Source organism: Halichoerus grypus, chromosome 13, assembly GCF_964656455.1.
Source record: "Halichoerus grypus chromosome 13, mHalGry1.hap1.1, whole genome shotgun sequence".
NCBI lineage: Eukaryota > Metazoa > Chordata > Mammalia > Carnivora > Phocidae > Halichoerus > Halichoerus grypus.
This window is the reverse complement of record NC_135724.1, coordinates 13,312,551-13,338,990: the sequence shown is the minus strand read 5'-3', so window position 1 is coordinate 13,338,990 and position 26,440 is coordinate 13,312,551. Positions and strand designations below refer to the sequence as shown.

Sequence of the window (26,440 nt, the reverse complement as noted above, 5' to 3'; positions counted from 1 at the left end):
CCGGTGGGGATGACCCCAGCCACGTGGCCAACCGTGAATTCAGGGCCGGGGCATGTCCAGTGCATTCATGAAGCCTTTTGCTCACTCGAGAAGGAATATTCTCCCTGACAGCTGTGTCCCCAGGCTTATACCCACCAACTCCCCAATAAGGTCCTCCCCTGCCATGAAGCTCTCCCCACAGAAAAGCGATCAGCCTTCCCCTCAGACGAACCCCAGCTGCACACTCCCTCCTGCGAAATGGCTGGTCACGTAGCTCATCTCCATCGTGGGCATCTGAGGGGCAGCAAGGACAGGACTTCACGGAAGCAGCAAAGACAGAAAACGTGTGTTTTTACCTGCTGCTAAGCTGACCCCGCCACGCGATCGTGGGCGCCACGGGAGGGTCTCGGCGCCTCAGTCTCACGGAGGAGCGGCAGGATCATCCAGGGCAGGTTCTTTTTAAATCCCATGTTGGAATAAGCCAAAGCTGGGAGCACAGCGTTAGGACCTAAGGCTCTAGAAAAAAGAGAAAGAGTAAGAGGGGCAAGCGAACGCTCGAATGGCGGAGCACGGGAAAGCAGCCGACCACGCACAGTTTGCACCGGTGGGCCCGCTCTACCTGAGTCTGTGGCCCCCGGAGCAAAGCGACGCCAAGCCGGAGCCCAGGAAAGCCAGCAGCAGGGCAGCCCGGGTGGGGGGCGTGGGGGGCTCCCCGAGGCCCCCTCCTCCTCCTCCCGACCTGTGCGGGAGCGCGCGCCGGCATCGCCCCCTGCCGGCGTGGAGGACAATGACCGGCTCGGAAGCCCAGGGCCGGGCTCGCTGCCGGTGGTCGGGTCACCCCCGCTCTCGCAGACATCAGGTGGAGGAGGCTCGGTGAAGCTCCAAGTCCCTCACGAAAGGGGCTTTGAGGATTCTGAAGCACACGGCCAAGGATGTGGAAGGTCCCCCCGGAGTAGAGGCCGCCAGGACCACACAACGCTCTGCAGCCGGTCCCGCGCCGTGTACGCAGGTGCGAACGCGTGCTGCCCGCCCACTGCCCCCACGTGCCACCTGGGCGGCCAGGTGAGCCAGCCGCCGTCCCTGCCTGCCTGCCTCCGCTGTCCCACCTCGGCGTCCGCCCGTCCCCACGAATCACCTCTGATTCCTGTTCGCGCGGGGCCCCTTGCTGCGTGCTGATGTTTTACTGCGGCTGGACTTACACAGATGTGGTCCGCGCCGCGGCCCCCCGGTCTGACCTCCCTGGCTCTGCTCTGCATATGTCATCCCCAGCCCCCCACGATCGATCATTCTCGGCCCGCCACCTCTCCCCCTCCTGGGTGACCACCGGTTGCTCACCAATAATTTGAAACTGTTGTCTGTGACAGACAGTGGTAAGCGTCAGCAGTTTATCCGCTGTGCCTGATTCCAAGAATTAAAGAGGGAAAAAAAGGTCAAGGGAGAGAGTGTTGATAAGGACAATAGAGTTCACCGGTAACCTATAAAAGGATTCCTGGAAACTACTCTTCACCCTGGGACTGGTCAAGAAGAACAAACTCTTCTTCATTGTTCTCAGTTCCCTTTATCATCATGGTGCCCTTTTCTGTTTTGTGTTGTTTCTGGCCCCTCTTTGGGCCTTTATGCCTCCTCTGCTTCTCCATTTCTCCTCACTGCTCCTGACAGTCACAGGGCATGACAGGAGCCTTCTCACCCGTGCCCACCTGGGAAGCCACGGCTTCTTGTCACCACGCTGTGGGCAAGTAGATGAACATCTGCTGTGTAAAAAGATCCTCCTAGGGTATGGCGGGTGGGGGCCAAGAATCTCCTCATTTCAAATTAGCTCCGCTGTAATGAAGAGGTGCTGACAGACAGATAAGGAAATCCCTACTTTTTTATGTTTAGCATTCCAGTTTATTCTGTGCAGAGTTGTCTGCACCTAGGGTGAAGGTTGGCAGGAGGATGGTGTCACAGATGGGAATGGGGACTTGGTGTGTGCACGCGTGTGTGTATGAGTACGTGCATGTGTGTGTAGGTGTGTGCATGCATGCATGTGTATGTGTGAGGGTGTGTGCATGGGGTCGGTGCATGCATGTGTGAATATTTTAGGAAGAAAGAGAACGGAGCAGTTGAAAATTGCTGGAGAGGGCTGGAGTACATCATTCCAAAAGACCTTGGTTAGTGATCAGGAGGAGAGAGGAGGGAAGAAAGGACATGGTTCTGTTGAGCCGGAGTAGAGGGCTGAGAACAAGAAATTTGGGATATAAAAAATAACAGGTCTGGGAGTTTTTTCCTTTTTCCCTATAATATGCCATCAAGGTCAGGTGTCAAAATTTACAGTAAAATGAAAATTAATAGGGCTTTCTAAGAGCCAGGAGGAGTATATACTAGGTTCATCCTACCGTGAGTACGCAACCCGGTCAGCTCCCCAACCCTGTAGAGCGGGGGTCTGTGGGTCCACGCAGATGGTAGGATGTGGCCCCTGCTCTCGAGAGTTTGCAGTCTTATTGGGGGACCAGGTGAATGTGTCTGAAAGCATTAGACGACAACTCAGGCCAGGCATGTGGGAGAAACCCAGGAGAGGGGATTTCTGCATACATGTCTTCAGGGCAGGATTCATGCAAGAGGTGAGAATGAGTTGGGCCCAGAAGGATGGATACAGTCCAGGTAATGGAGATGGGAGAGAAGGGTTTCTAGAAGGGGTATGTATGTGTCTGTGTGTGTGTGTGTATGTCTGTCAGAATAAACCCAAGGCTGGAAATAGGGTTAGCAGGGGATATATGGCTCAGAAGAATGGTTAACAGTTTTGGGGCTTCCCATGTTCCAGGCCACACATTTGCATGTGTGTTCTCCCCCCGCCCTTACAACAGCCCTGAGACTTTATTATTCTGTTCATTTTGCAGATGAGAAAGCTGATGTTCAGAGGCGTAGGCCACAGGGTCCATAGGGGAAAGAAACAGAATTCAAGCTCACAAATGTCTCCAAACCCTTGTTCCTTTGTGTTTTTTTGCTTTTGAAGTTTTGATTTTGATTTTTAATTTTTTAAAAATTTAATTCCAGTATAGTTTTTAAATTTTATTTTAATTCCAGTATAGTTAACATACAGCATTATATTAGTTTCAGGTGTATAGTATAGTGATTCAATGCTTCCATACATCACCTGGTACTCATCATGACAAGTGCGCTTTTTTTTTTTAATACTTTATTTATTTATTTGACAGAGAGAGACACAGTGAGAGAGGGAATACAAGCAGGGGGAGAGGGAGAGGGAGAAGCAGGCCTCCCACTGAGCAAGGAGCCCGATGCAGGGCTCGATCCCAGGACCCTGGGATCATGACCCAAGCTGAAGGCAGACACTTAATGACTGAGCCACCCAGGTGCCCCGACAAGTGCGCTTCTTAATTCCCATCACCTATTTCCCCCTTCCCCCCACCCACCAGCCCTCTGGTACCCCTCAGTTTATTCTCTATAGTTAAGAGTCTGTTTCTTGGGTTCAAACTCTTGTTCTTAATCACACTTCTCATGGGACCCACCTGACGGAGGTTGAGAGAGAAGAGTTGAGTGGGGACCAATGGGTGGATGAGAGGGGGGTTGAGTGTCAGTGTTGAAGCTCTCAGAAGGGAGGCAAAAGATTCTAGTGTTACTGCAGGAAGCCATAGAGAGACTTGGTTGGTCTTGGCCACTGTGGGATGTGGAGAAAGGGGTTCTAAACAGAACAAATGAGCTGGTGGAGGTTTACTGGAAGATGCTAGAGAGCAGGGAGAAGGCTTAGGAGTGGGCATTGTGGACCTGACTGAGGTGGAGGGGTGGCAACAGGGAGGACTGGATGAAGGGAAGGGCATCTCAGTGTGAGACAGAACTCTGCGCAAGAGGCCTCGGGCAGAGGGGAATGCCTGAAGAGGTAACACCAGGAGCAGAAATGAAACTCTCAGGAGGGGCAGCTCCAGGTCCCACTCAAAGGAGAATCTGCCCCACCTTGACTTTCTGGAGCAATGGGTTGAGCAAAATAAGGGTTCTTGTTGTGGAACTTCTCATAGCTTTTGATATGCCCAAGTGATTGATGCCAATGTGACTCTATAAGAGGGAAATGTAATATGTGGTATTTCTCCAACCTACTTGACAATGAGACCCCATTTCTAAAATGTGCCTCCTGGAGCTGGTGTTCCACAGCACACTCTTTGGGAAACACTGTAGTGGGCAACCATGGGAAATGTGAGTAATACGCTAACTTGGAAACATGGATGCAGAGCCTAGGCTCTCGTTTCATGGACCTATGAAGTTTACTTCTTTGTTTTGTGTTCGTTATCTTGCTTTGTCCTCTTCCAGAAGCCAGGATCTCTTCTCTTGAGTCTGCCGCTGAGGGGAGTTGTGGGGCAATGCGTTTGCTGCCCTGTGTCTGGCCTGCAAGCAGAAGTGGGCTCCCCTGGACAGTGGCCCTCCTCTAGCCTTCCTGAGGATGGGGATGACCTTGCCCTGCTCAGCCATCCAGTGCCAAGCCTGGGAAGTGCTCTCCCCAGCCCTCCACCACACCTGGAGAGAGCCACGCTCTGTCAGAATAACACCCTGCCTTGGGGAAAGACAACCAACAGGGACTTTAGAACAGCCTGGGGGTTACGGCCAGATCATAGTAAAAATAATAATGTGACTTATTTGCCATAGAAGAGAATTCAGAACAGGAAGGATCTTGGACTCCATCCAGGTGGTGTTAGTTACAAAGGAAGCAAAAGAACCACTTGAGAAGGTCTCCCAGGTGAGGTAGTTCACAGCCCTCGGGGACTTGACATGGTGAAATGGGGAGTATTTAGGGAGGAGGACCTGTCTGTTGGCATAGCTCCCGGCTTGCACAGCACCCTGAGGCGTGTCCCCACTGGGGATGGGAGGATCAGCTCCAGGGACGATTCGCAGCTTGGGAGTCTAGGGACCAGGACTTCTAACCCCAGTCCAGCCACCGATGGGCTAGCTGACCCCAGGGCAAAACACTTTGTGTGGTTTCCTCATTTGGAAAGAAAAAAAGAGAGACAGATAAAATCTGATCTACCTCTCAGAGGTTTGGGGTGGTTTCTGTTTTGCTTTTTGTGAAGAGCAACTAATAAAAATGATACCAAACCCCTCTGAAAATAAATACAGGCTCTATGCATTTCTAGCAATAATAGCAAGTATTCTCATAGGGATCGTGGCTCAATTTACCACGATAAAATCGCTGGTAAATTTCTAAAAAGTTACTCCTTTGTGCACATACCTTCTCCATAGCAAATGGCTTTCTGTTCGGGAAAGTTAAAGGACACTCCAAGTCATTCATGTGGGGGTTTATGTATTTCTCTCCCCAGCTGAATAGAACTCTCTCCAGGTTTCCAATTTAGTCATATTTCAGAAATGGCTGAACTTCAGGTTCTGAACTCTCGTTCACTGAGCTCGGATTTAGAAAAAATAATGAGATTAGCAGATAAGTAAACAAACATTTTAATTGAGATTCAAGGCTGCAGAAGTACTTTGGGCAGTATGGAATTACATGTTTCCATATTCTTTGTTGGTCTGCATGAAACCAAAACCCAGAAGGTTATATTAAACATAATCGCCTAGCTCCACGGGGCCCTGGAAACAGTTTTTAATGTAGCGATTTAAAGGCCAGTGATTGTACCAAACACAATGGCACAAATGAGTGTGTCCCTTGCTTTTGTTTCTTTCAGGGAGTAAATGAGCTCTGGGGGAGGGTAGAAAAGTACCACATTTCAGATCCTCCCCCACCCCAAAAAGGGGAAATACCTTGATGGACCTCACTGATGCCTTAGGAGAGGTGGATTTGAGCTCAACAAGGAATGAGGTCTTAACGAAGTTTTTAAGTTGTGAGAACCTAGTCTCTGGCCCTCAGGAGTGCTTCTAAGCTGAAAACTTCACTGTGTTTGATTTATTTTCGGGAGTGTGTATTTTATACATTTTTCATAGACTCCCATCTTAAAAGCTTTCTGATTGATTGGTGGCAGGGAGCCAGCTCTCTTACCTAACTAGACAAAGGTCCCACTTTCTCTCCAAAAACCCAAGACATCCAGGAAAGGCCAAAGGAATCCTAGAAGACGTTGTTCTGTTCTTTCTCCTCGGATGCCATGCCGCTAGCGGCTTGTATCTGGAAGTGCTCACCGGGTCCCTCTCTCTCTCCTCGGAATTCGAAGTGGTCCTGCTGATCATAAGGCAGGCATGTGCTTTCCTGGGCCCTACACTCTTCCCTCCCTCAGCCAGCTACAAGTGTAGAGAGCATGCTTGTAGCAGAGGAGTGGGTCTCCATAGTCGGAGTAGGCTAACTGTAGACCCAAGGCCTAGAACATCAGCCTTGACTTCCCTTTTAATTTTCCTTATAGCTGCCCTGTCCAATACGAGCCACTTGCCACATGGGACAACTTAAATTTAAATTAAATAACATTAAGATTGAGTTCTTCTGCCACACTAGCCACGTTTCAAATGCTCACGGTGGCGACTCTATCCGGTGGCGCACATGCAGAACGTTTCCATCATCGTGGAAAGTTCTTTTGAATTGCACTGTCTCGGAGGTTACCCAGCGGAGACCTTCACTTTTGTTGAATTTTAAGAAAATAAGACCCATAAAGGTAAATGACCTTTCCAAGGATCTCCAGGGATTTATGAAAACATATTTCTTGGCTTTCTTGGAATCCTTTGAGATGTCCTTTATCTTAAACTTTATTTTTGAAAGAAATTATCTATATTGAATGTATATTTGATTTTTGCAAGTGAAATAATCTAACATAACAATGGTCTTGAAGTATAAAAACACTGATTCTTTTGGGGGATGCCCGACATGGTATAGTCAACCATGTTTAAGTTATTTTCCAGTTTCTAGTGACCTGTGAATTTCAAAAGAAAGAGGAAGACTGCAATAATTTTGGGAGAAAACTGGCTATATTTTTTCCTTATCCTGGATTGTGCTCATAATAATTGTTTATGCTCCTAAAGACACTTGGGAAACGGGACTCAATCACAGGAAACTGGAATCAATCCCCACCAGGTGAGCTGAGCGCTGGAGTCCCAGGACCTAGCGTTGGTCGGACTCAGGCTGGGAGGACAGTAGTACAGGCTTACTGCACATGTCTCCATGAAAACACTTAGCCACTGAGAGCCGAGACAGACAATAAATGTCTCCCTCACTCAGCCGCGTCCAGGATTTATACAGTGCTTCATGCAAGATCTCACTGGGGGCCAGAATTCATCGTGGGTGGGAGGGCTTAGGCCTTGCTCAGCTGCAGAAAACAAATACGAAGAGCCACAGAGCATTAAAGACCGGGAATTCAGGACTCGGGGACTCTTGAAAAATTTCCCCCAAAAGAGAGGCCCAGAAACTTCCTGTGAGAGCCACCTTTCCCACTAGGCTTCCTTGTATACACTTGGCCCAAGTGGAGGTCAAAGGGAATTCTGGGCAGTAGTTTTAAGTTATTAATTAAGTGCAATTGATCTGCAATTATTCTAACAGTCGAACGAACCATGGTATAGAGAGAAGATAAAACAATCTGGGCTCACTGTGGTCTTTATTAATTTCCTCTTTATAATGAATAACTCTCCTTTCATTCTTCCAAGCCCTTGTCCATCCATATGCAATAAAGAAATACAAAAGAAAGCAGCAGAGCATCCCCTCTTGGCACAGTGACATGAAGACCACATGGGGCATGGAGTATCCATTCAATACTACAGGTCTGGCAAGTAAGGGCCAGAGCCCAGAAGGTCTGAGAATGAGCACACACAAGAGCGGTATTCTGCTATCTTTTGTAATTCTGCCCTGTTTGGCTGAGCAAGGGCTTCCTGAGTTTTCTTATAGTCAAGAGGGAGGGTTAAGGTGGGGCAGAAGGTCAGGGCTTTGTGGCAGTGCCAAGAGTATCTTCCTCCTCCCAAGGTGAGTCCCCCCTCCTGCCTGGACTCACCCTGGAGACGGGCTGTACTGGTTCCCAGAACAGGTCCGCTGGTCCACGGTGCCCTCACTAGCCAGGGGCTGGTGTGTCTGCATTTCTTGGAAATAATTATTGGCTAAACCAGAGATTCTTCCTAACCCCTGACCTGTTACCAAGAGGAAACGGAGAGAGGAAGGCATTATCCCTGGGTGATCCCCATGTGCTCAGCTCAGACGACAGAGCTAGGGAAGAACTTTAAGGGGGTCAGAGTGGAAGTGAGGTGGTGCACGGAGGATGCACAGGAAGCAAGAGGAACAGAAACCAGAGCAAACTGCTGGGCTGTGGCTGTGGAAACAGAGGCTGAGCTTTAAAGAGGGGCCTCTCCGGCCGCTAGACCTTGTCCCCACAGACGATGGTCTTCCTGGACGTTGGAGCTTCTGGACCAAGAGGTGTGGATGGCCAAAAAGCTGACTGTTCTGGCTGGTGGCGATGGGCCGTCATGCCTGGGCACGTGCAGGGGGGGAAGGTCATGGTTTGCACATGTGACAAGGCGCTGAGTTTGGCCCCCAGGGCATTGCCGGTGAACTCAGAAAGGGAAGTCTGATGTAGGTGGAAAACTCAAACCTGAGCTCCGCTACCATGAGCTACGAGGCTTTGTGAAGATGAATTAACCTCTCTGAGCCTCAGTTTATCTACTGTGGTAAGCTGAATAATGGCCCCCCAAAGATGTGCCCGTCCTAATCTCCGGAACCTGTGACGCCATCACCTTACACAGTACAGTGGACTTTGCAGATGATCTGAGATGCAGAGGCTCTCCTGGACGTCTGGGTGGGCTCCGTCCTCGTAGGCTCTATGAAAGGGACCCAGGAGCACCAAAGCAAGAGTGACAGGTGCTGAAGGAAGCAGAGGCTGGGGCGAGGTGAGGGAGGGGCCATGAGCCCAGGGACGTGGGTGCCTCTAGAAGCTGGGAAAGGGAGGGAAACAGAGTCTCCCCGGAGCCTCCAGAAGGAGCACAGCTCTGACGACACCTTGATTTTCCCCGGTGGGACCTATAAAATTCAACACTAATGGTACCCACGTCATAGGAGGCAGTGTATCTAAAGCACTTGTATCAACCCAGTAAATGTTGGGTGGCTTTTTCATGAGTTTTTAAAATTATATTATCACAGCCAAGATTGGATCCCAAGCCTATCTTATCTTTTTTTTTTAAAGATTTTATTTATTTATTTGAGAGACAGACAGAGAGAGAGCGAGAGAGAGCACTAGCGGGCGGTGGGGAGCAGCAGAGGGAGAGGGAGAAGCAGACTCCCCGCTGAGCAGGGAGCCCGATACGGGGCTGGATCCCAGGACCCCGAGATCATGACCTGAGCCGAAGGCAGACACCTGACTGAGCCCCCCAGGCGCCCGCCAAGTCTATCTTAAATCCCACCCACTACACTGTCCTAAAGACAACTTGGGGCAGTTGCAAGTAGGTACAGCTCTTCCAAAGAAACTACGGCAAAGCATCTTAGAATTGCTGAACCCAAGGAGATACTTCTAAGTCCTTTACCTCAGAAAGCTCTGGAACCCCAGGGTCCCCTCTGGGTGAGCTGTCACACGGACATCGGACCGAAGTCCTGCATTCCAGCCCCGCACAGCCATGTCCTCGGTGGTGTGGAAGTGACCACAAGTGCACTGGAGACACTCTTTGGATGAGGTGGCAGGGGAGACTGGAAAATGTCACCACGCTGTGTGGCTGTGAAGAGGTAAGGACTCAGAGGACATCATTAACAAATGGCTGGGCTGCTGCCTGGGTGTTGGATGACTCTGGCAACCTCATTTGATCATGTCCTGATCACTCGTGTTGGTCCCCTCGTAGATGCTTTGTTTTGCATCAGGAGACTGAATATCTGAATGGACAATGGCCAGACCACATATAAACATTGAACTTTGACCCCCAATCTACAGCAACCAGCCCAGGAAACCAGCCCATAGAGTAACCAGGCCAGAAAGTTGGCTTGTTCTCTATATATCACGCTGTAGGAAGTCAGACTTCTGTCTCTAGTAACAATCCAGGAAACAATAACCTCCAAACAATTGGCCCCAGGTGGCAAGGACCTGATTAATAACTGTCAGCTTCCCTGATCTTTGTCCCCACCTCCAACTTAGGACAGGCCAGAGAAAGCCAAATATGCTCCCCAAGTGATCACACAGAATGCTCACTTCTAGTTGGCCCTCCTATGGCTTCCCCATGCCAACAGCCTCCAACAGGGGCATACCCAAAGCCTTCCTTTTTTTCACTGTAAAGCTTTCCCTCTGCCTGCCTTTGAGTCTCTGCCAAATGCAAGTGATGGTGGCTGACTTCCTTGCTATATATAGCGGGTTCTGAATAAATAGCCTTTGCTTGTTCTCATTTGGTTGGTCTTTGTTTATCTCCACACATCATATGACTGGCAAGTGTGGATTTTCGGGTGAGAACATGCTCTATGCTCCCGGACAAGGGCAAACTGGTCACATGTGGTTGGCTCAGCGTGACAACTGTGGCCTCATGAAGCCCAAGACCCTTCTCGGTTTCTGTCTTTGCGGACTATACACGGCTTCCCCAGGAGTAGGAGGTAGGTGTGATGAAATAGTGACTAAGTTCTGTTTGAACTTGAATTAGTTATGGTACCATTGGGTGGAACAGAAAAGAAGTAATTAGTGAAGGGAAATGGGAAACGTCCAAAATTGGAATTTTATTTTTAAGTAACACTTGGGAGAGAACAATTTAGGAATGAAGACAACATATTTTCCCAGTCCCCTTGCACACAGCTCTCATTTTAAAGAAAACAACGAGAAGGTAGGTTTTAAGTGGTGTCATAGGGAATGTTAGAAGCTGATGTTACTAATCTAAAAGCTATCCGGGCGAGGAAATATCCAGGTGGTTATGGGATAGAGATATTGCAGGAACTCTCTATAGACATCTCAAATTGTTGGTCTTTAAAAATAAGGTCCATGTGCAATGTTTTCTGCAGTATCATTGTCAAGATTGTTACTAAGTTTATAGCTAGGCATTATCAAGATGGATTCTCATGATGTGTACCTGGCTCCAAGGACCAGAGTTGATTATTATCCTGGGGGTCATTTATCATCGTGTGTGTGTGTGTGTGTGTCTGTGTAAATAAAAATGAGAAGTCAAGGTTTGGTAATGATTAAGAAAATTGTTGACACTGTGGTTAATTACAGGAATTTGCTTCTTTGACTCAGTTTCTTAAATTTTTTTTCCAGTTTTTTATTTAAATGGCTACTCCGTCTTTGTAGATATTGGGGGTTTATTGTTTTCTGTGGCTGCACAGATTTTAATGGTTTGGAATAATAAATAGTTATTTTCCATTTCACATGCCATCACTACGCCTCACGTCCACCATTTTGATCTCCCTTCCCCACTGTCCCAGGAGGCTGGTAGGACACGGTAGAACAAAGGATACACCCTGCTGAGTGGAGGAGAAACTTAAGACTCAAAGAGGCAGAATGCTTTACCGGAGCTTATGCTTTTAGTAAGCCAGAATTCAGGCCCAGACACTAAGCATTCGAAGCTCACCAGTAGGGCTTGCAATACTTTCATCGAACACAGTGCAATCTAGTTTCCCCTTTTAACTGACAGCAAATGTTTCAAAACCAAGAACTCTTTTAGGTAAGTCTGGATTTCAGAGACTGCATATAAAAAAAAAAAAAAAAAAAAAAAAAAAAAGAATGGAAATGGGCGCCTGGGTGGCTCAGTTGGTTAAGCGACTGCCTTCGGCTCAGGTCATGATCCTGGAGTCCCTGGATCGAGTCCCGCATCGGGCTCCCTGCTCGGCAGGGAGTCTGCTTCTCCCTCTGACCCTCCCCCCTCTCATGTGCTCTCTCTCTCTCATTCTCTCTGTCTCAAATAAATAAATAAAATCTTTAAAAAAAAAAAAAAAAAAAAAAAAAGAATGGAAATGACCTCAATAGTTTTTGTATGGATTAGAGGTTGACATGATATATTGCGTTAAATAGAATATATTATTAAAATTAATTTCATGTATTATTTTAATTTTTAATGTCATTACTAGAAAATGAAAAATCACATCTGTGGCTCACATTTCATTCCTACTGAACAGCACTGGTCCAGAAGTTTTCCCTTTGGATAAGACAGTCACTTGGTAGGTGAGGGTAAGTGGGGCCAGGAGTCCAGCTGTGAGTAAAACAGGACAGAGACTCTTGCAGCAAAGGGCCAGAGGACAGCTGGTCCACCGTGCCCTCGGGAACAGGGCCCTTCTTATGCAAGACATTAAAGAAGCAGCAAGAGTTCCATGTGACAATTTCAAAGGAAACATTTTCATTTCTGCAACCTAGTTCTTTCCTAAACTCCACCCAAGGCAAAATGGATTACTGCTTCCTGGAAATGGAACCAGGGGACTTGAAAGTGTTTCATATTAAAAACAGAAAAGCCCAAGAAGAAGAAAAATAATTACATTTCTAAAAGCTTTTAGAACAACTGCTTGCTTGTGAGAAATAATTTTCCTATAAATATTTTATTCCTCCTTTTCTTTCTTTTCCTCCGCAGCTGAGGAGTTCCACATGGATATAGGAGGTGATGTTTCCCTTGGGAGGGAAGATCAAAGCCAGTCTGGGTCTACTTTCCACTAAGTTTGACTTAGTCTTTGCCCGCCTGCCTGAGATGAAATGGTCCCAAAACTTTGGAAAAACACAGAAAGAATGCAGAGAAAAATCCATAGCTACATAAGCATGGAAGCCAGTTGTTTCAGAGAAAGATCCAAGGCTTGGCTAGAAAGAGAGAAATGCTTATTGTTTGTCTGTGGGAACCTGCCCCTAACAACCCATTTTGAAAGACAACATGTAGTCATGTAAATAGCAAGTTACTCCTGACCGATGCTAAAGATGCGTCCAGAAAACAACGGGCCTATTAAATGGGACTTGATAAATATTTTTAAAAAGAAAAAAAAATAGGCAAAACACGAGAATGAGATTCCCTGAGGCTAAAGACTGGATCTTAATCATTCCTAAAGCCTAGAGCCCGGCCCCGCACGGGTGCCTCGAGTGGAGCTCCACAAATATTTGTTGGATGCCTGGATCCATTAATCAACCCGTCCAAAGAGCATTGAGTGGGAATGATGCGCCAAGTGCTTAGTGTGGAAAACTGGGAAATGATAATACCACTGATAGCAAAGGAGAAGCTAGGGAAAGACCTAGTCTTGGGACTAAATTGTAAATTAGATTTGGTTGATGTTTTGAGGTGATGGTAAATATCCAGTTGACCATGGACAGCAGGCAGCTGAAAAGAGAGATTCAAGGTTATCTTTGATGATCAGCAGCATCAAGTCAGCTCCCAGCTAAGGAACCATGATCATATTTGGTGTAATCTTACTAAAGGGAGGTCACGATACATGGAGCGTGTCCATGCAGAGACATAGGTATATTTTGCTGTATTTGCATTCAGGGGCCTGATCTGCAGCAAGGGTAGACTTCTTCCGTGGTACGGCTGGGAGACGATTCACTATGGGTTTCTCATGTTTCTGCTCATGTTGCAAGCAAGGCACTGAACGCTCTTCCTTCCAGACTTCCCGAGGCTGTCTGTATAGCAAAGACAGACACCGTGCCTTCTTCCAGAGCAAAGGGCAGATGTGCTTACTGCTCACTGTAAATGATTGGAGTTGCCTAAATTCCTAAACTCAGAGTTCCTCTCCTGTATCACAATCCACTATGTGTGCAGATGTCTTCTGGTCCTTTTCACAGAGTCTTGTGGGAATTGGGGCTTGGGGACCAGGCTCAAAAAATGCTGATTATTTTGGCTACTGCGAAGGCTGTGAATAATAATCTGTCCTTTGTCTCTGACTCAGGAATCTCATGTTTTCAACCAGCATCCATTAAATGGTGGCAGGCGAACTTGCTGGCTTTCAAGTAGGGAAAATATAAATCTCAGGCTCTTCAGAGTTTTTGACACGCCCTCTCAGAGATTCTCACTCTGGGTCCAGGGATGAACTATGGGAGACCCCAAAAGGAGGCTGTAATTGAAGGCAACTCAGAGAGTTCTTCTCTAGAGCGTAAGAAAAGAAAGAGGAAAAGAACAGGGCCTGATTGCTTTGGGGCATGCCTTTCATTCTGGATGTGGGCTCAGATCTTTCAGCAGCATAAATTAAGGATGGTAGAGGAGCATGCAACCAAGAACACACAGACAAGAGAATTAAGTAGGGTAAGGTGGGCAATGAGACTGCAGGGTTTTTAAATGCAAAACAAACTCCCCCCCCACAAAAGGAATTTTAACATAAATTTGCAACGAAAAGAATATATTTAAAATTGATTAGCCTCTTACACTTTTTTACAACAAAAGTAAGCCAGTGCATTTAAATGAGTTTTTGTGACCTTATGGCTTTATTGTTATTATTTTTTTTGTTCCTGGAATGAGTACTGATTGCGATTATTATTATCCATTTACCTACTTCCTTGGTGCTGACAGAAAGATTTACTTCAATACAAAAGACCCTACCGGGTCCTGGAGGGAGGGAGTGTATCTTCTGCTTCTCTCCCCACCCCCTTTCCTCTAGGGAGCTCTCAGCAGAGCCCAGAGGATGTGCTGGGAGGTGTCTTCTGACAAGTTGCTGGTGTGCCACTAAATGAAGTTTTTTAAAGACAAGTTCCACCCTCATACATGTTTAAGTTGACATTTAATTTTAAAAATTTAAATGTAAACAGTTGCAAAGGATTTAATTTCCAATGCGTTGTTAATAGTATGCGAAAGAAAACTGTCCCCAAAAGGTCTATGGCAGAACATTTTTGTATGATGAAATTTACAACCCCTTCTGTGAAGTCATTATGATTCTTGATAAAATGCTTGAGTAATTTCCAGATAGACTTTAATGGGATTATGAAATCCTGAGAAGTTAGGGTTCCCCACTCAGCTACTTAAAACAGGTCAATCAGACTTTGGCTTTTTGGTTATGGCACATTTCTTGCTTTAGAGGTCTCTTCCAAGAGAGAATCCCTGATTTGAAGCCAATTTTTTTTTTTTAATAAGAACTTTTTTTTTTTTAAGATTTTATTTATTTATTTGACAGAGACATAGCGAGAGAGGGAACACAAGCAGGGGGAGCGGGAATGGGAGAAGCAGGCTTCCCGCAGAGCAGGGAGCCCGATGTGGGGCTCGATCCCAGGACCCCGGGACCATGACCTGAGCCAAAGTCAGACGCTTAACCCACGAACCACCCAGGCGCCCCCTGAAGCCAATTTGAAATAGAATTTTGACAAATATTTACAACAAGCTTGTCTGAAAAGTTATTTTAACAGTTGACATTTAAAAATAAATTTATTTAGAGAATTGGAATCTAAATACCGTAATGATTTGATACTCAGCATCATCTACATGAAAAAATACAGGGACAAGTTATTTTTTTGACACCTGGAAATTTTACATTGTTTCTTTTCTCTCCAAAATTCATATTTCTACTCTCCATTTTATCCTAATGTGATATTTCTTTTTTTTCTTTTTCTTTTTTTTTTTAGAGAGAGGGAGGAAGAGAAAGAGAGGGAGAGAGAAGAGGGGCAGAGGGGGAAGGAAAGAGAATCTTCAGCAGTTTCCATGCCCAGCACAGAGCCTGACACAGGGCTTAATCTCATGACCGTGAGATCATGACCTGAGCTGAAATTAAGAGTCAGATGCTTAACTGACTAAGCCACCCAGGTGTTCCCACAAGGTGATACTTCTTAAAACTAAAAGCTTAAAATTAATTAACTGCTCATAATTTTCTACCACCAAATTAAGTCTATGATTTACTTTTTTGTTCCTGGGTTGAGTAATTATGACAATTATTATTACCCACTTGGCTGTTTTAAAGATTTTATTTATTTATTTGAGAAAGAGAGAGAGGGAGAGCACAGAGAGAGAGTGAGAGGGAGAAGCAGACTCCCACTGAGCAGAAAGCCTGATGTGGGACTCGATCCCAGGACCCTGAGATCATGACCTGAGCCGAAGGCAGATACTTAACTGACTGAGCCACCCAGGCATCCTTATTTCCCAATTGTTAAAGATGTACAAATATGTTACAAATTTTGATAATTATTAAATATAAAAAATAATTTTAATGGAAATGCACCTCTTACTGGGATGAATGGTGCTGGATTATTCCCTTCCACTTCCCCCCGTCAAGATAAATAGAAATTACCTATTACAAGAAAGCTAGAGTCACCATTGAGTCTATTCTTGCTTTTTGTTCTAATGGATGCAAGCTCTGAGCAGTGTTGTTCACCTAAGAACATCTGGTATAGTGAACAACCTTGTCATCAATAGGATATTGGCTTTATTTTTCTGGGGTTGTCCTTATGAATAGGTACAATACCATTCATACTCCACTGGTTTTCTTCTTGCCCAGTGATACGCATATTTCATAGTTGTCCGAAGTCTGTCCTACGAGCATAGTCACGAACAGAGTGATTCTTTGGGTAAGGATAAGGGACTTGTATTACCACTTACCTAATTCAGTTTCACACATTTTTTTTCTGTATTCTGCATAATAAATATTTAGAAACAGATGTCCCTACCAACCAGAAGTCTTTATTAAGTCTCCTGTTGGTTAAAACTGCAAATTTATTGTGTAAATAGCCATTAGACATATCCAGGCTTAAAATACGTACCATTGATGGTAAATGTTTAAAAGAGAGCTGGGGGCGCCTGGCTGGCTCAGTTGATTAAGCGTCCAACTCTTGATTTCAGCTCAGGTCATGATCTCAGGGTCCTGAGATTGAGCCCTGCATCAGGCTCTGGGCTGGGCATGGAGCCTGCTTAAGATTCTCTCTTTCTCTCCCCCTCTCTTAAAAAAAAATAAAATAAAATAAAGACAGCTTTAAAAAAAAAAGAGCTGGACTTTGACATTCTGATGTCTCTAGTATCTACACATACTGCAGAGCTTAAAGGTATTTCTCATTTATTGCAGAAGGTCCTTCAGAGAGGCATCACACTGACCCTCGTAAAGGTCCCGCTTGCTTCCATTTCATACCCCACAGTCCTGGCTATTCTGAAACCTCCTGATTCAGTCTTGGGAATGTTTTGCTCCTCTGAAAATTCTTCTTCCCTCCCATCCCAGCAACAAATGTCCTTTGTCCCATAATAATTAAAAAAAAAAAAAAATCCCTGAAAGATCCAAATTGAATAACAATAAAGATCTGATTGGAACCTTCATAAGCCTGACAATGTAGAATTGTATTTCTTAAAAAGTGTGTAACCACATTTGTCTGGACTGCAAAAGACACCACAGAATAAGATCAGAATAGAATTTCAATGGACTCCCTAATTTCCTTAGAAAGGCTTATATTTCAAGGCCTTCCTGTTTTTTTCTGATAGAGTAGGTGTACATTACTAACTATAAGTGATAAGAAAGTATAAAAACAGCCCCTGCCCTAAAAGTACAATTGAAATTAGCACTGAAGTTCACATTTATAAATTAGTCATTTTAGACTAAGTTTAATTGTAGAGTAGACTACTTATTTACGTTTAATCCTGATTATTGTAACTCCTCTTGACTTATCCTAATTTCCCATATTGGGCCAGGCCTGGGTCCTCGGATGAGAAACAATAAACAGTTACTAATGAAACACAAGTCACATCTGAATGGAAGGTCATATCTGAATATGCAGAGGTAAGTAGGTTGGGGCAGAGGATGTTGGGGGTGTGTTTTGTTTTGTTTTGTTTTGTTTGCTTGAAGTATAGCAAAGTGCTTCCTTAATTTGAAATGTGACTTTACTTCAAATCTTAAACTTACAAGAATTTTCAGCCTGCAAACTCAGAGATGAACTGTGTGCTGTGGAGCGTGTCATTTGTCATTCAACCTGCCGTGAGAGCTTGGGTGGACCGCGGTGACTCCTGGGTCCTTTGCTCCTTTGGCTCCTTTTAGAGCCCTTGACCCCAATTTGGAAAATGTATGTGTTCTATTTAACCCTGACCTTGGCCCACATATCCACCATGTTGCGAGTAATGCAGGTGTGAATCCTTTCTCAACACAAAATTGGTAGGAATGCTTCTCTGTTGTCTGACAGCAAAGTAACTGACACATTGAAAGAAAGGAGGAAAAAAAGGACTAGTTGAGGCTTTTATATACGTTCATTGCTTCTAACATGTTTTTTAGAACAAGAAAAATGCAACATCAACTACTCTTAGAGCAAGTGAAGCCACCATACTGTACAGTTTTGGGGGGTTAGGCAGCCAGGCACATTTACCATTAAAACCAGAGAACAATACCTCACAGCAAAAGAAAACCAGCCAGAAGTTATCCCCCTTGACCTTTTTTTATATATATACATTTTTAGAATACTCTGCCTTTGAACAATACAAACAATAACAACAACAACAAAAAGACAAACAGGCTTTATATTAAAAATGTCTGTGTTCTTCATTGTTACTTCTAAAGCAGCTTGGAGGATTTTGCCACTTGGAGTGTACTGCAAATTGACTCCACTAAAATGATCTTGGTAGGATAGCAGCACAGGATTTGATATTCCATACTCATCGCTTTTGACAATGTAAACCTTTCATAAAATAGTATTCACTTAAAAATTAGAATCATTCAAAGGTCTGATCATTCGATTCCCTGAGGCCTGCCAGGGAGGTCTGGCTTCATACCACGGGTTTCCTGCTTTCTCAGGGTGGGGCACAGGCCCCACTGCATTTCAGGAAGAATCTGAAGGACAGCCAAGGAAAGGGCCCTGTGGATGGAGGGCAGGAGTGCTCTAGAAGGGTCTCTGTCAAAACAGACCACAGAAAGCAACCCTCTGAAGGTCAAACCGTCATGGCCAGAATTTAATCCCCTGGTCATTTCCCGTCTGGATTTTCAACTGAATGAATCTCATGGGTTTAACCAAACATGTATGTCATCCTAAATAATGTGTTAGATCCTGATTTGCCCAGGGACTAGTAAACCTTCAAGGAACAAGGTCAAAGGGACAACAGATACATCCTTCACAATAAACAATTTTGTTGACATGGAAATGCACATAAGTTGGTTGAAGCAAAGCTCCCCAGTGGCCAACATGCTCCAGGGTTTTCGGGTCGCTGAGACCCAGAGCTTCTCTCACCTTCTCAGAAATGCTTTTAAACAGTTGAGACAAAAATCCCAAATAGAAAAATGATAATTTTTGCTAACGAAGAGTGTAGAGGCCATAACTAAATACAACTTAAAAAAAAAAAAAAAATGCTGAGATGCATGTATCTTTTTTTCTTAAAGCAGCTTTCAAAATATCAACCACAGCATTAAACATTGAACATAGTACATTCCAAAGTTAATACAGATAAATGGTATAGAATGCAATAATGCCACAGTTATTCCATCAATGTCTCAAAGCTGACTCCAAACTTGAAAAAAATATTTTCTAGTTTATTCGCTGGAGATTTCACTTCTTTACTACTTCTCTAGAGTTTCCACCACTGACTTTTTTTTTTTTTTTCTTTTCTTTTTTAATGCCCCAGGATGTACAGATAATTCCCACATTCCACACCTGGAACTCTTTCCACCCCCCTCCCCCGTCAGGTTTCCCCCCCCCCCCAAAAAAAATCCCAAACTACAATGACAAGGTAATGTTTTACACCATAATTCCAGGGACACAGGTCAGTTAATCCATGACACCTCATTTCAACGCTTCCTTTAGGGTTTCCGACTTTCCCCAAAAGTCCTTTCAAGCCCCGCTTCCGAGCGCGCAGCCAGCACGCATGCGCCGCGGCCACACGGCGCCCCGGCTGCGCGCGTCCTTCCTCGGTTTCCTCCCGGTGGCGCCGACGCCACCTCCCTCTGCAGGGAAAGGCGCGGTGCCTCTGTCGCCTTCCCTCCACAGTGATCAACGTCTTAGGAGCCTTGGCTTCCAGGTTCCCCGCTCCACGAGGCAGAGGGCCCGAGCGGGGGGCCCAGGGCCACGGCTGTTCCTCCTGGACGGCGCGCTCCGAGCTCCGTCGGCTTCCAGACGCTCGGGGGCCACACTGCTCTGCTGGCGGCCGTCCGCGCAGGCCGGCGGCTGCCCGGGCTCCGTCGCCAGGACCCGGCCTCCGAGCTGGGGCAAGGCGGGACTCCAGACCGTGGCCTCTTAGGGACACGCAGGCACTTGTGGCGGCCTGATGCTTCTGGATAAGTCACCGAAACGTTCACCTCCTCGCGTTCTGGAGGATTCTAGAGCCAGTATCTGGGGGACAGTGTGTCCAAAACGTCTGAATATACACATCAGGGCTTTAAGGTACTGGATGCTACTGGATAAATTGCTAGAATGCTTCTCGGCACAATTGGTAGCTTAAAAAAATACTTTCCTATATAGGTTTCACGGCATTTTCCCCATCACTGTCCTTCGGTGTGGAAGTCTTGGTGGACACCAAGTCCATCTGAAGTTCCCCAGGTTTGGTTTTCTCTTCTTTCTTCCAACCGGGTATGTACCATGTGAGCCAAATGCTAAGTGTCTGCTCTCCAGGCCAGGGCAGGATGGACTTCCCACCGAGCACCTTCCCTCTCTTCAGATTGCAGCCCCCAGGGCAAAGAAAAAAAAAAAGGCAAGGAAAATGAACACCTTCTCCCTAACCTCCAGCAGCCAGACACCCGGCTTCTGGAACAGTCCAGTCCTTTGTCAGTCCGTTTGTTTGCTCTTCAGATGGGGAGTCAGTCCAGCCAACAACATGGAAAACAAATCCGTGTTTCTAGGCACAGGAGATCCAGGGGGAGCTGCACAGGTAGGCTTGGCGATTAGTGGCAGGGTTTCCAAAGACAGGAGGTGCGATGGGACTGTCTTAAATAAATAAATCTTTTTTTTTTTTCTTGATAATGTAAAAAATAAATGGTATTTCCCTTTGGCAGTAAATAGCTGATTCGACACTGAGCCCAAAAGCTGTTTTTGTTTCGTTTTGTGTTTTGTGTGTAAGAGACCACAGCTTCATTTCATGGTACATCATCACTGGCGATGCATATATTTCTACTGCTTTAGTGAACCTTTTGCATATTTGTTTGTGGCAGGCCTACTGACTTCACTTGTGGCCCAGGTAGGCACCCAGGGTGATGCAAGCTCCCACCAGGGCCAGACTGAGAAGGGCCTTCAGAGACAGCCAGGAGAAGTCAAACAGAGGCTGCATGCTGGGGCCGTACAGCTCCACAAAGGCATCCTGCGGGGGAGGGGAGAGAGGGGGAGAAAAAGAAAGAGAATTAGAGAGAGAGAGAGCACAGGATGCCAGCCTACGGGGAGGGCAGCATCCAGCCCGAGGACCCGGGCGTCTTCTGCCCGGTGTGGGGAAAAGTAAAACGCTCTTCTGGGGCAGTGATTCGGACCTACTTTTTTTTTTTTTAAACTCTCATTCAAGAAGTATTTGTCGAGATCCTATTGATGGGCCAGGTACCGCAGAGACAAAACACAGCAGTGAGGGAAGTGGACTAGAAGTTCCTACTTCACCGGGCTTTTATCTGGTTGTGGGCCATAGATGGTAAACAAAATAAATGTATCGTAGAGTGTGCGAGAGAGTGCTGAGTGCTAAGGAGAAAAATAAAACAGCAAAGGCAGCTAGAAACTACTGGAGGCTAGGCTTTGCAATTTTAGCTAGCATGGCCGTTCCTAAAAATAATAAGGAACAGTAGGTACAGGTAAGCTCCTTTATGGAATGCTCGTTACATGCCAGGCACTTGTAATATAAATGCCTCAAGCGCATTATTTTATTTATTCTTCATACCAATATTATGGAGTCATTTTATTTGCTTCTGTTCTGTGTGTGGGGGGGAAACCTGGGGGGGAAAAACAGAGGTTTTTTCAATGGCAGTGCCAGGATTCGAACCCAGCTCCAAACCAGTGTTCTTCAGTCGCTGATGCCCTCCCGTGGCTCACAGCAGCTCTGTGAGTGCTTGGTCGGTCCAGGATGCTGGTACGGTGCACACAAGCAGGGTGGCCTCCCCTGGTGGCATGCCTAGCCTCTGAAAGTCAACAACAGGGTTCTCCCTGGGTAAAAAAGTTGTCTCGGGGTCTCTTCCGGGAGTGGCCAGGCTGGATGACCACAATCCTGCATTTAACTCAAGTTGTGAACTTCACAAAGCACGTGGTCACTTATGGTCAGTTACGTGTCACTGGACACACAGGGACCCGAGGAAGGAAGACGGCTCCTCTCATCCTTTCCTATTGCTGCCTCGAAGTCAGGTCTGCAGGGTTACAATGGGAGTCATGGCCAAGTTCTTTGGATTGTTTCAGACTGGATTGAATTGGACTGGACTGATTGCTCGTTTCTTAGATTTGTTGGGGGACATTTGCTGGATCCAATGAGTAGATGGACAACTCTCTAAGTATATCTGAATATATAAACCAGTAAATGAAATTCTTTTTGCTTGGTATGATTTATTCAGACATGAAGAGAACAAGCCATACTTCCACATCACTCCCAACAACGCGGCATCAGAGCCCACGAGATGGTAACACACCCACACTTGTAGCACTGCTGTGTGGAGGTGGTTCTGACGATGGTCAGTGTTTTTTTCTGTTTAAGGCAAGTGCTGCACGGAGGGACCAGGGATCAGCTTTGTCTCTCCTGTGCTGTTCGTGGTTTTGGTACATGTAGGCGCTTATTAAGTGCCTGTTCAACTGGCGCTTAAAGGTTTCTGAATTCAGTCATTGGTTTGAGTTCTGTCTTTGGTCTAATGCTTCACCAGATGCTTACTCTGCCTGTTTGAAATGATTCCTTCTATACGTAACAACCTCTGGGAATCTCAGGAGTCGTCTTGAAGGTGAGAGTTCAAGGCATCATTAGGGGAACTTGTTATGCTATTAAATATAGATCTACACAATCATTTTCATGACTGTCTAGTATTCCATTTCATATATTCTGTCCTCGATTTAACCGAATCTTTATCTTTTTGAAACTTTTGCTGTCATAAATAATATTATGATACATTTTTGTGCATGAATTCCTGTCCATGTGCTAAGTTGCTTTTTGGGGACAAATTCCTAGAAATGAACCCAGCTGATCAGTCATCAAAATTGCTCCTGACTGTCACAAAAGGTTTGTGATGAGGTATTCTCACTCCCTCACTGTTGCCCTTGAGCGGTGACGCTTTGTACAAAAGTCAGACAAGGGTTTAGGGCAGTGGTTCTCGCTGGGGGTAATCTTGGCCGCAGGGGACATTTGGCAATGTCTGGAAACATTTTTGGTAGGGGTACTGCTGGCCTGTAATGGGTAGAGGCCAGGGACACCGTTCAATATTCCACAACGCACAGGATAGTCCCCAGCCCAAAGTGCCGAAAGAGCTAAGGCTGAGAAACCGTGTGAAGAAAGGTTTAGGAGAAACTCTGATCACGGACCACAGAAAACCTAATGGTCCATCTCATGTGTCAAGGGCTTTGCTCAGATTAACACAAGATGAGTGAGTTAGCCTGGACAAGTAACTGCTCCCCAGCAAGTGGGTGCCCTGGGCTTGCAGACGCACTACATTAACCTTTACCAGGAGAGGGCGCAAGTGGTTTCTTCTTTTTTTAATCTATTGTTGACATTTTCTAAATTTGAGCCTTAGGAAAGCAAGGCAATAGACAGAAATGAAATATGTGTGCAGTGTTCTCAGCACAAAGCTGAGGTAACAGTCCTGATTGCTTGTCAAGGAACATACCTTCCCTATATATAATCAGGGATAAATGGGGCAGGAAGGGGTCAGGACAGATTTATGAGCAGGAGAAACTCTGCTTCTTGTAAAGTGCATCCCAGGATCCCACAGACACAGCTGCAAACAGCTAATAGCCCACCGTTCCAGGCTGCTCTCTCCGAGGGATGGGCAGGCCGGAACATCCCACAGCAGCCTATGCCCGGAACCCTTTAGGACCCAAGCCCTGTGCTGTATGCAACGTGGCTCGACACTGAGAGGGTCGATGGTCTGGTCCTGCCTTCCTTTAGTACCAGTGGGGTTTTCCATGGCAGAACGGGAAACGGACTCAGCCCCTTGCCATCTGAACTTTCTGGCCATGGAGCCATCCTGAGAAAGTAGGGGAAGCGGGGACAAACTGGGGCGGGCATTTTCTCCCTGGTCGCCTGGGGCACGACACCGATACCAGGGGCCAGGAGAAATGCCTCTCCAAATATCCCTACCTCTCTGGGGCTGAACGATTCCCTCTCCCGACCACCATCCCCTCACGGAAATAACTGTGCTCCTGATGGACCTAATGGGCTGTTTCTGGTGTGCACTATAAAGAAAAAACATCATTTCTAGAGTGAGATGAGCTAAAGTAGCATCTCCTGACCCAAAGAATGAGCACAGAGTTGCTGATACAGCCCCAGGGGTCTGGGGACGGCTCTCGACTTGGGGAAGGAGGTCTGGGTGAAATCCCAGTTTTGACATTTTATTCCTTCTGATCTTAAACGAATTATCCAACCCCGAGCCTCATTTATTTCACCTATAAAATTGGCTGCTGTGAAGATTAACACAAGCGACTCAAAGCCCTTTGTAAACTTGGCCTCGAATGTGAACTAGTGCATGTATTAACTTTTTCCGCTGGTCTGCCCTCTTGCAAACTTGCTCCATCCCTCCTACACCTGCCCGGCCCTCCAGAGGGCCTACTTAGTTTGCCCTTTCACAGGAGCTCCCCTGAAGGAGTCCGTGTTTGGTTCTGAAGATGCCTGATAATCGCTATAGAAGTTATGAGTTAAAATGTACAAATATACATGTGACATGTTCTGGTCAAAGACGGGAATTGATAACACACTGCCCATCTCTACTTCCTCAGAAATTACTAAATCAGGTGGTAGGGCTCAGGGGCATCATTTGACCCCCCACCCCAAGACTGAATCCGGCCCCCAGGCCTTGCCCATCCACAACTGCAAAGTGCAAAGCAGACCCTGTTGTTTCGGGACTGGAGGTCCTAAAAGCTCCTTTTATAGAGTGTCTTCTTGCTTTTTCAAACATCCTGATTAGGGCGATTTCCGAAGTCTGTTTGAACAGTCTGTCATTATTTGTTTAAGTTTGAAAGCTGTTTTAAATAAACATATGCTCATTTTATGTATTAAAAGCAACAAAGAGGGAAAAAGAAAACCTGAGCCATCATCATGTGATACGGATAAAATCCCAGTCTGTACACTTGGAGGGCACCGCAACCCTGGCTCACGTCTGGGGGGGGCAGGAGCGTCGCCCGGTTCCCGGACGTGCGTGCCAGGTTCCCAGGTGAGCGGCCTTTCTCCTTCAGCTGACCCCCCCTCAGACAAGAGGCGGGCCGTGCCCTGGCTCTGGGTGCTCCTTCACAGATGGCTTCTCCCCCAAATTCAGAGGCCACAGATGGTCTGAGTCCGAGTTCCATCCAGAGCTGGCCCACCAGGGCGGATGGCCAGACTCCCCGACCCCAGACCCTTGCTGCAGAGTTGGAAGTAAGCCAGGGAGGTGTGGACAGGAGCAGATCATACTCAAGACTCCCAAGCAGGGGGGACAGCAGAAGTGTCCTCAGCCTTCTTGCAGTTTGGTCGTGGGACCTCTCCCACCTGATTCTCTTTCTCTCTGTCTCATACACACACACACACACCTCTCCCTTGAGACAACTTGCTCTCCAAAATTTTCCTCTTCCCTCCAGTACCCTTCAAGAAGTTTCACTTAAACCTGATTCCAAATAAAATGAGATTAAAAAACAAATGAGTCAGATTGGCAAAAACTGAAAAGAATACCGAGCTCCCCTGAAAAGGACGGGGTGGGGGTTGGGGGTGGGAGTCCCAGATATTCTTACACAATTGATGGACTCCCAGGTAAAGATAAATTGTATTTGCATTTAGCAATGCATATCAGAAGCTTTAAAAATATTATCCTTTTGTTAGGAATTCCACTCCTAATTATTTATCTTGAAAAAATAATAAAATGCACAGGTTGGTTATAATAGTTAAAACCTGAAGAGGACTGAAATGTCTGAAAATATGATTGGTTAGGTAAACTCATGGCACATTGATACAATGGAATGGTGTTCAGCCATTAAAAATTGTACCCTATATTTACTGACAACGAAAGATGTTCCTAACGTAGTTCTGAGTGAACTAGGTAACAGCTCAACCAGTGTCTTCCAGGTCAGGCCCCTGACTCATGGTGGTTCGCAGATCTCCTGGGAACACTGGGAAAATTTAACATGGCCTGGTTGGATATAAACAAATTAGAAATTCAGCTACGTTCCAGTCTCTGAGCTGACTGTGGATATGGACATTATACAGTCATGGGAGATCCTAAGGGGGAAAGCCAGCCGGCCCTCAACAAGCACACAATCCAGTAAGAGATGATGTCTCTCATTTGAATTAAATGAAACCAACGCATGCTGCCATTTTGTATCCTGCACAGAGCAGAAGATCCTGTCAGCAGTAAGAGGAAAGTAAAAAGAAAATCAGATAGTGCCAACAGGAAATCAAACACTGCTATAGAATGTCTTTGATATTTTCTATTTTTCATGGCTTTATAATGTTGTCTCCGTGGGTCACCTTCTTCGTGACAATCTGAAGGTTGGGGAAGGAAAAGAAAAAGGTGAACCCTAATAACGGCAAAAGCTTGGGCTGGAAGGAACCTCCAAGGAAGTTCACTCAGACCTGCACCAGTATAACAATGCCCAGTAAAGACATCAGCCCTTTTTGTAGTAGTTTGAGACAAATGAAACCTAGACAG

The 26,440-nt window shown here is 46.1% G+C and overlaps 1 protein-coding gene across 2 annotated transcripts in view; it reads right to left on the bottom strand.

The window, feature by feature from the left end:
- Positions 1-357: 357 nt before the first annotated feature.
- Positions 358-26,440, bottom strand: part of BCL2 (BCL2 apoptosis regulator) — a 184,695-nt gene continuing 158,612 nt past the window's right edge. Inside the window, exon 3 of one of the 2 annotated variants that reach the window (XM_078060204.1) lies at positions 358-495. In XM_078060204.1, the coding sequence (XP_077916330.1) occupies positions 481-495 (15 nt within the window). In that variant the 3' untranslated portion in view covers positions 358-480. Of the gene's footprint in view, positions 496-19,368; positions 20,962-26,440 lie in introns of those variants that run through there. The other variant, XM_036081834.2, reaches the window with a different exon arrangement.